At 46.6% G+C, this 12,410-nt stretch overlaps 1 protein-coding gene across 2 annotated transcripts in view; it reads left to right on the forward strand.

Moving 5' to 3' along the window:
* Positions 1–12,410, forward strand: part of Abcc12 (ATP binding cassette subfamily C member 12) — a 56,850-nt gene that overhangs the window by 32,822 nt on the left and 11,618 nt on the right. Inside the window, exons 17-22 of one of the 2 annotated variants that reach the window (XM_023713021.1) lie at positions 1,498–1,587; positions 2,262–2,365; positions 4,153–4,350; positions 5,019–5,245; positions 8,180–8,317; positions 11,853–12,009. In XM_023713021.1, coding sequence (XP_023568789.1) covers positions 1,498–1,587; positions 2,262–2,365; positions 4,153–4,350; positions 5,019–5,245; positions 8,180–8,317; positions 11,853–12,009 — 914 coding nt within the window. Of the gene's footprint in view, positions 1–1,497; positions 1,588–2,261; positions 2,366–4,152; positions 4,351–5,018; positions 5,246–8,179; positions 8,318–11,822; positions 12,010–12,410 lie in introns of both variants that reach the window. The other variant, XM_004629190.1, reaches the window with a different exon arrangement.

Genomic DNA, 12,410 nt, shown 5'->3' on the forward strand with positions numbered 1-12,410 from the left:
AGCACACAGGTCCCCAGCAGAAAGCATGACAGTGGCTCTATTCAGCAAGGTGCCTTTGAGGTGTGAAAGCCTCCGTGTGAGGGCGGCCCTTGGCCAGCTCTCTTTATCTCTGTTTATAAAAGCCAAGTGGGCTTATGATTCTACTTTGGACTTGACATTTGCATGCCTCTCTGTGGAAGAGATGGACAGATTGTCTCTAGCACTGGCTCTGGAGCTGCTTTATCCCTGTCCCTCTGAAATGCTGTTTCCCCCATATGTTGGGGCATGAGAGGACTTGGGGCAGCCACAGGCACAGGGAAGGAGTCTGCCGCATAGCAACCAACGTAAGAGGCAGCCCTGGGCTTTCCTGTGCCTGGAAGGTGCCCTGGAGAGACAGGAATGGGCTCCTTTGCAGTCATGTTGGAGAAAATGGGTGCCCTGTCACTCCTGTGTGTGCAGCCCATCTTTGAGTTTCGCCTCTGTGTTCCTTTGCTCTTGCTGGTAGATGCAAGTCATGCTGGGAAATGGACTTTCCCAAGGAGTAGCTGTTCCTCAGTGGCCATGGGAGTTAGCAATTTTGGATCCTTCTCATTGTGTGAAAGGTTCTGAGGTCTCCACCATTTAGTAGAGCTCTGTGTGTAGGAGGGATCCAGCCCTAGTTGCCCACAGCTGCTTGATGATATTTTACTGTTGCCTTCCTTTCCTTATTCCCTTTACCTTATAAATATACTACAGTCACCCTTGGGACTCTTGAGGGGGTCTGGTTCTAGAACATGCACACAGATACCAAAATCTGTGGTGCTCAAGACCCATATGAAGGGTATGAAGGGGGCTCGGGAGGTAGCTCAGTAGAATGAGCACTTGCCTGGCAAGTGCAAAGGCCTGAGTTCAATCCCTGGTCCATCAAAAAATAAATAAATAAATAAATAAAAGACCCATATGAACTAGTGTGATACACATGTATGGGCATGTAGTATGCACATGTCCTCCCGTATACTTTAAGTCATCTCTATTTTGCTTGTAATAGGTAATACAATGTCAATGCTATGCAAGTAGTCATTGTACTGTCTTGTTAAGGAATAATTACAAGATAAAAATTTATAAATGTTTAACATAGGCACAATATTTTTTCAAGTATTTTTAATCTGAGCCTGGCTGAATCTGTGGATGCAGAACCTGTAGCTACAGAAGGCTGATTGTGTAGGTATTTGTATCTGTTGCTTGTGGTCTGCTTCTGGGAGCAACAGACCAACACAAGTCCTGTATCTCCGGACCTGGGCACACAGCAGGCACTCAGGAAGCATTTCTCAAAACTTTAGAAGCCACCTAACTCACAGGGCTGCAATGAAGATCAAACAAAATAAAATGAACAAACATGTTTGGAAATTGGAAAGCACAGGGGATGGAGGGGAAGACCGTGTGCATCCTCAGCAGTGGTGCAGGAGCAGCAGGGGCTGAGCTGGCCTCCTGGGCTCCCACCCTGCAGCTACTGCCACAGCCATGTGTTTGCCTCCACAGCGCCCATGCACCAGCTCACTGAGACCGAATCCTCCCGCGGAGGAACTGTGACCTGGAAGACATATCACACATACATTAAGGCTTCTGGAGGTTCGGTATAAAACAATAAGTTTCTTGATTTAATTTGCATTTTAAAAATCTCTTCTTAAGCTGTTGGAATCCCATTTTATGATGCCTTTAACAATTTTGCTCTTTATTCCAGGACTGTTTATCAATGCTTTTATTTTGTTCCCGCTAAAAACGAAAGTCTGATAACACAGCCTTTTAAATGGAGACATTTTTTATCTCCATTAAAGCTGCCAGACTCGGTTTTATAGGGGCTTCTTCTGCCCATGCACACTATGGGCTCTGATACAGCAGCCATTGGCTCATTTCCTGGCTTCTGCGAAAGACCTCATCTGTGGGTGTGCTCAGAACAAACCTGTCTTTTGATTCCTAATCTTTTCCCAACATGACCAAGTCTTCACTTGTCTGCGTTTAAAGGATACTCAGTTGCTTATATTAGGGTGCCTAGTGGAGATTTTCCCAGTATGTGTGTTGGTGTTCTGATCCATTTTTTAAAGGAATAGAGCAGATATCTTCTTTGGGATGATGGCCCCAGTGCCAGCACATCTTGAGTGCAGCTGGAAGGTACTCCTAGGGGTGGAAGTCCTTTTCTGACAGGCTTTGAATTGCCTGAATTCCTAGGGTTGGGGGCTGAGGAAGGTCAGCTCACCCTGCTTGTCGCACCTCTAGCTCCTTGGGCCTCCCCCTTGTTCTCGCAGGGTACCTCCTCTCTCTCTTCACGACTTCACTCTTCCTCCTGATGATCGGCAGCTCTGCCTTCAGCAACTGGTGGCTGGGCCTCTGGCTGGACAAGGGCTCCCAGGTGAGTTTCCCTTGGTGGTGCTGGCCTCTGTCTTGGAGCAAAGATGTCACTGATGGAGAATGTGCCCTGGTGCAGCACACCAGGACCTCATTTTGACCTCTTTTCATGAAGTTGCAGTCAGCTGCTTGTACTTCATGGTTTAAACTTGAGATTCCCTTCCATTTCTCAAGTTAAGTGGAGCTTTGGAAATCTTCTGTACCACTTTCAGATTTTAAGGGGTCAGTTATCAGAGATGGTACTGGTCAACTCTAGCTGTGGGCTAAGCACACAGAGAATCAGGTAGTTCTGTAATCCAGAGGAGGACAGGGAGGGGCTAGAAACCCTGACACTGATGTCTTTCTGATTTGAAGAGAAGCTAGCATCATCTTGTGGGTGCTGTTAGATACCAGAAGACTCAGGATGGCTCAGATCCCCCAAGTTTCCTCTATAGAGCTAGTACACAGAAGTGTCAGGTTTTGGTTCTTTTAAATGCTACAGGGGTACAGGGGCCCTTTTCTCGCTGCCCAGGGTTCCCATGTTGGCCAGGGCCTTTCCTTGAAGAACATCCAAGTTTTCTGTCTTTTTAGCCTGCTGGGAGCTCTCCTACTGTAGGTCCCTGAAGACCGCTGTGAGGGTGCCTGATCATCTGCTATGATTACATTTTGGTACAGTTCTGTTGCTATAATGACCAAAGTGAGGAAGCTTTGGCAGGGGAGAGGCTGTTTGGCATAGTTTCCAGGGGCCATTCCTAGGGGAGTACCCCATAGGTGGCCTGCTCTGTGCAGACACAGAGAGCCATTTCTGGGAGATATGTATTCTCCCAGATCCTTGTTGGCTCTCAAAGAGCGCGTTCCCTGGAGAAGCCCCATTGTAGAGCCACAGTGGACCCTCATCCTAAGCTTGTGGCCATGGTTGTGAACCTGTGCATCTACTCTGGAGCCCTCGGCAGTGTGGGCACAACCTGAGACACAGGAGCGGCTTGTCTGCAAGCTAGGCCTTTCATCAGTTAGCTCCCCAGGGACACTTTTGCCTTTATAGATGCTCATCCATCAACCACCTCTGGTTTACATTTCCTCCATTACTGTAATCATCAGAGTGGCATTTAGAAGAAAGATGTTTGCTTGGTCCCCAAAGGCACTCTTGACTTTTAGCACAGAGGCCAGAGAAAAATGGAACTACTGATTTCTTGGGAAAAAGGAGAGACAGCCTCTCCTAGAAATGCTGGTGGAACTGTTTCCCCACGGGCTGGATGGATCCAGTTTCTTTAAATCCCTGAGAGTCCTTTTGTCTACTGTCCCTGCTGCTCCGCACTAGGGACTCCAGGGTAGCACCCTTCAGGATGGCCCTTGGAAGCAGGACAAGGAAAGGGCTGTGGAGTTGGCCACCATGAAGAGGCACCTCCCACATCTCCCCAGCTGCTGGTGACCACTAACAGGCAGCTCAGCAAACTGGATATTAATCCTGCCCAGGGTGCCTCAGGTTTGCTTGGCCAGTCTTAGGGAATTCAGATTCCCTGTTTTCCTCTGTATCTCACTAGTTTAACATCATTTTGGGCCTTGTGAGGCTCAGGTAGCTGCTGCCCTAAGCCTGACTAGATTATCAGTTCTGTTTTTCCCTCTGACTGTGAGATGCTTATGTCAGGTGCACCTTGGGGAGGAATTATACAAGCTCAGAAGCACCGTAGGCAATGACTTGTGTTACCCACCAGACTCATTCTCATCTCTTTATAGCCTCTTCTCTCTAGAAAGTTCCTCTTTTCCTCCTCACACTTTACCAATTCTTGGGGCTTTTCTTGTTTCACCCCAAAGATGTCTTGTGGGCCCCAGGGCAACCAGACCCTGTGCGAGATCGGCCAGGTGCTGGCAGACACCGGGCAGCACATGTACCAGTGGGTGTACGTAGGCAGCATGGTGTCTATGCTGGTGTTTGGCATCATCAAAGGCTTCATCTTCACGAAGACCACACTGATGGCATCCTCCTTACTGCATGACAGAGTGTTCGACAAGGTGAGGCTCAGGGCCAAGGTGCGCCCCTGATCCAACTAGCAGGGCTTATTGAGCCTCTGCTGTGTGCCACTCCCTAAGCTGTGCTCTGGGGACAAAACAGCCCTCATGGAGTTTGCAGCCTGCAAAGTTTCCCTGCAGAACTAATTTCCACTGGTGAAGGCCCATTCCAGGGAGCCATGGGGGTGTACTGTGGGATGGTGGGGAGAGTCAGGGAGCCATTCCAGAGCATAGGCATGCTGGCCAAGGGGGCATGTCCTACTCCAAGAGCCCAGAGTACAGCAAGGGCCTCAAGGGATGCTTAAAACCCATTCTACCATCCACTGCCATCACTGGCCACAAGGGTCTTTGCTGCCTATTCACATTTTGAGGGTGAAGAGACAAAATAGAATTTGGCTTTTTACTGCCCTGGCATAAAAGCCCATTTTCCTCTGAAGGCACCAGGCTGCATCCTGTATTGTAAGGGGCAGCCTGATTCTACTAATGGGCAGGATCTCCCCCACATTCACTCATGATTGCCACGAGAAGGGCAGCACTTTCCTGGGATTGCCTGGCATGCTGGGTGGAGCCTGGAGAAAAGGTCAGGCCCTGTGCTTCCACCCTGGCCCCAGCAGAGAGGCCCAGGCTTGCCAAACACTCACCTAACTATTTGCCTCTGTTGTTATCCACAGATCTTGAAGAGCCCGATGAGTTTCTTTGACACAACTCCCACTGGCAGACTAATGAACCGTTTTTCCAAGGATATGGATGAGCTGGATGTGAGGCTGCCGTTTCATGCCGAGAACTTTCTGCAGCAGTTTTTTATGGTGGTGTTTATTCTCATCATATTTGCTGTTGTGTTCCCTGCTGTCCTTGTGGTCTTGGCTGGCCTTACATTGGTCTTTGTCATTCTTTTACGGTATGTCTATCCTTGCACTATTTTAAAAGGAGAAATTGACACACACACATGTATGCACACAGGTATAGAGATCATGTGCACAGTGGCTGGGGGCCAGGAGATGGTGAGCACTTGCTGACCTCTCGAATGGTAGAGTCCATTGATTTTCAGCACTTTCTAAACAACAGGGATTCTGTACACATCTGGAATTTTAGTCCCAGAGAACCCTAAGAGGTGAACATTATTGGGAGGCGAAGTCACAGATATCAGACCAGGAACCTAGTAACCATAGTTTCTGTCTGTATGCTGAAAGGCAGTATCACTAACCACTGGGATCCACCATTCTGGTAGCTGCAGAAGGGAGTGGAGACCCAACCTCAGTCCCTCTGCACTTTGAGTATGGCCCACTCTTGTAGTTAACATGGGTACAGAAAGGCCTGCCTCACCCTGAGGCTTCTGGTTGAGTCTGAGCCAAGCTCTGCTGAAGCCTAGCTGGAAGACTGTGGATTAGCTTGGAGAAACACAGCAGATCTCAGTTTTCTTCATCTCCTAGATAGTAATTATTAAGATGTCTGCCTCAGCCACTTCAGAAGGGTTGTTTTGTTGGATTGGTTGAACAATTTATGTCAAGTAACAGTGGAGTGAAATGTTATACACACTTAAGATCAAAAGTTGGGGTGAGAATTGACCAGGACCAGACACTGGGAGCAGTAGTGGGAAGAGAAAAGATGGGTGGATTCAAGAGTTATTTAGAAGGTAGTCTTGTTCTCATGACTGGTGGGACTTGGTGTGTCAGGAAGATGGGAGAGGGCAATGATGACCTCAAGATGGGCATGATGTGTAGAGATGGATGTGACACAGGAGAAGAAGTCTGAGTAATTGCCATGATGAGTTTGGTTTTGGATGATTGAAGTTTCTCCACCAGTCTGTGGATGAATGCCATGGACAGTGGCAAAGTGTACAGTGTTGGAAGCTGGACTTGGCATCCCTACAGGAGCTGATGTGGCCCTGGGAGTCAGCACTAGCACTCTGGGGTCCGGAGCTCCAGGCCTTCCCTGCAGTACTCTGTGGTGACTGTCAGCCTCCAAACTCAAGGCTTTATTGTGATGACCATATAAAAATAAATTCTGAAAGTCATTTGCAAAGATAGAGCATGCCCTGGATGTTAGTATCTTAAGTGGATTCCTTGGGCCTCCGTTCATTTCTATAAATGCCATGTTTGATCAGTGTTCTGTCTGCTCTTTTGTTTATGTTGTTGGTTGACTTAGTAAAGGTTTTTCTCACCCATGCACCCCTACTTCTAGCTATAAAGGAGGGACAGACCAGGTCTAGTCCTGACTGAATTACCTAAATATTTCCAAATAACTCACTAATGTTCTGAGCTAATGAGGCTCCCTTCTGTCTCTGCTGGGTGAGTTTTATGTGTGTCTGGAGGCCAGAGTAGATTTTCCCACATACATCTAGCTGATGTGGGAGCCAAGGCCCTGGTCTGTTCATCGGGGAACTTTAGGGCTCCCCATGAAGGAGCTGGGACCTGAGGGTGTTGATTTTAAAGGCAGCTCCTGAGGTTATCATGATGTTTGTTCAAAATTTGCTATAGGTATCTATCTGGACCTTGCTGCGGTCCAGAGGAGTGTATAATTGTAATTCCAGGTAAAAGTTATAGGAATTCTTACAAGTAAATTCCAGTCTACCACTTCCAATGCAATCCACAGTGAAAATAAAGAAACAAAGATATATATGCAGTTGTGGTGAGCCAGGGGGTCTTAAATCCAATAGGAATGGTGGCTAACCAGAACAAAGGCCATCACCCAGGGCTGAACCTGGGTTTTATTAATTTATGAGGAGGGAAGTGACTCAGGGTTGAATGACTATGAGAATAGAAGGAACTATGTGAGTGTTGTACCCTGGGCTGGGTAGGAGGCACAGTGGTACCTCTGCAATATGCAGAGAGGTATGCAGAAAGAATGCCAGATTCTGATACCAGGTAGGCTCTAGGTTTGGAGGAATCTACACAACACAGTTTGAATGATTATCTTGCATTTTGGGTTGGCTGCTTTAGCTCTGATGTCTAGCTTTCAATGCCCTGGGACCATATTGACTCTTGCTCAAGGTTCAATGCCAGTGAACAGTGCAGGATCTCTCGGTCTAGCTCATGCTTTGGCAGGGCAACCTTGATACTGTCACTTTGCTTCCAAGGCTACACATTGATACCTCGACTGGACCCATTTGCATTGCTTAAAGCCAGCGGAGTAGGTAGAGCAATTTTTTAGCCAGCTCTGCACATATCAGTATAAGGAAGTAGGGCAAGGGTGAGCCAAAATGGAGACAAGTTGTCTCCTTTTAAGGGGAGCGATCTCAGTGGTCCTCCATAATTACCTTCAAAGATGTCTTTAGAAGACCACGCATAGCATTTGGCAGCCGGGTTTTCCTTCAAGTTAGAACAGATTCGTTTTTCTATAGTTTGGCTTCAAAATCAGGCTGGCTTATTTGGGGGGCAGCACTGCATGAAAGGTTCTGATCTTCCAAACTAGAATTACATCATATGCAGGGTGACATTTGTTCTGTGAGATAATCCAAATCCTGAGGGAGGCGAAGGCAGGAGGAACACCAGTTGGGTCCCACCAAGGCAATGTAGTGAGACCTTGCCTCAAAAGGGCCTAGGATGTAGCTCAGACACCCTGGGTTTGATCTCCCTTGCTTACACATCCACTCCCAAAGATCACTGAATTCTGACAGCAAATGAAGGAAAATACATTGCTTAGATGTCCGCATCTCACAGACAGCTGGATGGGGCCCTCCTACAGAATAATAGCAGGACCTTCTTTCTCCCCAGTTATATGGCCCTGTCTCTGACCAGTGTCATGGTATGTGCATGGAGGGACCTGCATGTGCTGAGTGCAGCCCACTGACCCCACTTTGTGGCCTTCTTGGCCCCTCTTGGTTTTTCTGCAGAATTTTCCATAAAGGAGTACAGGAGCTGAAGAAGGTAGAGAACATCAGCCGCTCCCCGTGGTTCTCCCACATCACCTCCTCTATGCAGGGGCTGGGTGTCATTCATGCCTATGGCAAGAAGGAGGACTGCATCCACAAGTGAGTCCTCTCTCCCCGTGCTGACCCTGTGGGGGCCAGGAGAGCAGCCTTGGACTGGAAAGGGCAGTCTAGGCTGCTGGGACTGACTGCAGGTGAAGGGCAGTGGACAGGGCAGGACCTTCCTGGGTACTTGGCAGTGCTCTGTGTACCTTGGGCCCCAAAAGATGTAAATATAGGCAGCTCATTCAGTGATGATTTCAGGATAGGACTTTATATTTTATTTTCATTCTAAAGGTAAAAATATGTTCATCTCAGGAAAATAGGAGAAGAAAAAAACAAAAAACAAAAAAAAAACCTCACATATGTTCCAAGCTCCAGTTCTACTAATATTTTCATATACAAGATGACCTCTCCTAATTGAAAAATCTGAAATCTAAAATGTTTCAAAACCTAAAGTTTTCTGAGTGTTGACATGACACTATGAATAGGAAATTCGTCCTAAGAACATAGCTCAGTGGATGAGTGCTTGCTGGGCATGCAACAGGCTCTAAGTTCAATCCCCAGCAGCACAAAAACAAACAGATACACACACACACATACAGAGAGAGAGAGAGAGAGAGAGAGAGAGAGAGAGAGAGAGAGAGAGAGAATTCCTTACTGGACCTCACAGAATGTGTTGCAATAAAAGTACAAGAATATTAAAAATATCTTATAAAATGATCTACAGGCTGTATATATAAGAAGTATATGAAAAATGAATTTTGTGTGTAGATGTGGGTCTCACCTCCAAGATAACTTATTCTATATGTATGCAAATATTTCAGAATCTGAAAGTAATCCAAAATCTGGAATATTTTTGGTCTTAAACATTTCAGATGAGGGACATTCAACCTGTATTTCTTTCTAGTCTTTTCTTCTGTTCCATTTATGAAAGTTTCTGAAATATTTGTAGTCATTTTTTATTATTTTAAAAATTTCTTATTGTTAAGTAGCAGTTTTCACCTTACTACCTATTATTTGTGAAAATAACTTTAAAGACCACATTTCATTTCACAGATGGTGCAATTTCCTTCTTTAACTTGTGGACTTGATTAGTAAATTTCTTTGAAGTTCTCCAGCTCCAGACTTAGAAAATACCAAGAATATGTACCAATAACACTCCTAAGACTTAGGGTTGTAATATAATAAATGTTTATTCTTCCTTAAGACACAATGTAAGAGGGTTCATAGGATAGGGGAAGGGCATTCTTCTCCACTTACAGACATACAGTCTTTTCCTATCTGGTGCTTTTCCATCCCAAAGATTTTGGGAAGAGAAAAAGAACAAGGAGGGCAGCGGACCCCATGGAACATTTTTATGGTTTGACCCCAGGGAGGGTCATCAGCATTTCTGCACATTCATTGGCATTCATTTCAGTCACGTGGGCCCACTTGGTTGTGAGGGAATCTGGGAATGTAGTCCAGCCATGTTCAAAGGAGGAAATGAAGATGGAGTTTGATGAGTGTAGAGTAATCTCTTCTTTCCTTTTTGTCTTTTCCTGCCTTAAAAATGTTGAAGCTTGTGTCTCATCCTCCAGCCCTGCCCCTCACTTTGCCACCCATGAGCTCAGTGTGGACTTAACCTCACAACTCATCTCTGGTTCACTCAGCATCTAGTCCTGTCACTGGTTTGACCTGATGTCAAAGGATTTTGACCTATGTCATTCTTTACGAGTTATGCATCTCACACAGACCCTTCCAGTGTCTGGGTGATGAGGAAAGCCCATGGAGCCATGGAGCTCTTCAGTCTTGGAAAACAGAACAGACTTGAGCTTGGTCTTCCTGTGGATTCTCCTCCACAGTTTCTAGGAGAATACCATGGGAGCTGTGCTCTACCTGATTAAGGAGCTCCCTCCTCTTTTCATGTTTTCTTTACAGAGGGCTTTGGCTTCTGATGGAGAGTACATTTGCCACCAAATATAGGAGTATTTTGAATAAGCTCTGGGGAAAAAGTGAGAGGAGCTATAGCAGAGCCCCAAATGTCTAGTCAGTGGTGTCTCTGGGTAGAACCTTTGGGGATATTGAGAATGGGGTGGGGGGATAACTTCTATCAATGGTTCTGGTGAACTCCTTTCCCCCTATATGGAATCTGTTGTATTTAGCTAATGGTTAGTCATGTGTGGTTAAGATTTCAGTCTTGAATATACAAATATTCAAGTCACAGCTATCTTTTCCTCCAGGAGCTTGGAATGGCAAGTCTGGACTCTCTCTCTCTCTCTCTCTCTCTCTCTCTCTCTCTCTCTCTCTCTCTCTCTGTGTTGGAAGGCAGGTGTGCAGTTGGGAAGCTGTTGGTCTTTCGTTTTAAGCACCCTCTCCCTTTTCTCCAAGCCTGGTTCTGTGATGGTGGTGCAGGGGTGTGGGAGGGGGAAGAGGAGGTGCAAAGCCTCAGGGGCTTGCCTGCCTTTGGGCCATGTTCCTCTTCCTGCTGCTAGTTCCTGCATGTGATGTGACATGACAGGAGCCCAGCCGGACCAGTCCTCAAGCTGCTCCATGAGTGGTTACTGCATCAGTCAGATCTGCTGGGCTTTCCAGGGGTTCTACCCAGAAGCTACCCACTGCCTTCCTCTGGGGTGGAGGTCTCTTTCCCTCACAAATGCCACTTTTCCTCCATTGGCTCAGTTTGAGGAACTGGCAGGTATACCTTGCTTATGTCAGGAGAATGAGAGACTCCAGGATAGGTCTTGCCCTGTGGCCTGCATTCTGCGCTGCTGGCCCTTTCTCCCCTCAGCAAGCCCTTGACTCTGTGAACATGTGACAGGCAAACAAGATGTTAGCTCATTGGGCCTTGTCTCACATGCCCACATTTCTCTGTTACTGTCACACAATTGGCTGTCTGCAAAGGTGGCCTCCTCCACACACGGCTCTACCAGTTTTACATATCAAGGGAGACCAGTGAGGGTTGCACAGACCTCTGTGGGAAGGGGGTTGACTCCAGACAGGAATACTCTGAAGTTGGGGTGTGAGGCATTCAGCAGCTTTTTCTCTCAGATGTGAGCTCCAGTTGCCAGATCTGGAAAAGACAGAAAAGGCCCACATAGCCTGTTCTCAACTGCCATGTGAGATTTCACAGAATATGTGCAAATCAAAGATCTGGTGATGGTAGATAGAAGCTGGGTAGATGCGCCTTTTGGTGGATCTCCTTATTTAAGAATGTATCCTCTTGATTAACAATCTCTTGCTCCACTTCTTATTTATTTATTTATTTATTTATATTTTAGTACAGGGTGTACAGGGTCTCACTACACAGATCAGATTAGTAGTGAGTCTCCTGTTTTTCAGCCTCCCAAGTGCTGGGATTACAGGCGTGTACCACCATTCTCAGTCTCAACTGCTGTCTCAGTGTGCCTGTGGGGTGGGGCTGGCATGGCAGGCTGGGGATGGAACCCTAGCCCCTGCCTAAGCAGGTGTTTTAATCTGTTGAGCTATTTGGCTGGCCCTCCCTTGCTCTACTTCTATAATTGCTGTCACCCTAAACATCACGGGACCTAGTACAACCTGACCTCTTATGCAGTTTCCTTAATTTTAGGTTTAAGATGCTAAATGACGAAAACTCCAGCCACCTTCTGTACTTTAACTGTGCTCTCCGGTGGTTTGCTCTGAGAATGGATGTCCTTATGAATATTGTCACCTTCATTGTGGCCCTGTTGGTGACCATGAGTTTCTTCTCAATCAGTGCTTCATCAAAAGGCTTGTCACTGTCTTACATCATCCAGGTAACACAGGGGACCCTGCCATATGTTAGGGAGGGTGCTTAGGATGGAAGTAGCAGAAAAAGTGGGTATCAGTGATAGAGACCTTAGTGGTTCACATTCCTGAAGGATTGGGTAGCTGCATGGGTGTCAGGGACAGACGCTTTTCACTTAATCTTCTTTTTGTGCAATGTTGACCAGCAGCCTGGGGATCCACAGCAGGAGAACATTTCCTGCCCTAAATACTGAACACAAGGCTAAGCCTTACTCATAATGAATAAGCTGGGGAGTCCTAGCACTCTTCAGTGGTTGGGTTGGACTGGAATGATTGGATAGCCTAAGGCATCTCTTAAGTTTGTTTCTTTGGCATAATAACAATTGATAGCTGAACACAAGTCACTGATAGTGCTTTAGATTCTGTCCTT

The sequence above is a fragment of the Octodon degus genome, unplaced genomic scaffold, assembly GCF_000260255.1.
Source record: "Octodon degus isolate 3935 unplaced genomic scaffold, OctDeg1.0 scaffold00028, whole genome shotgun sequence".
Lineage (NCBI taxonomy): Eukaryota > Metazoa > Chordata > Mammalia > Rodentia > Octodontidae > Octodon > Octodon degus.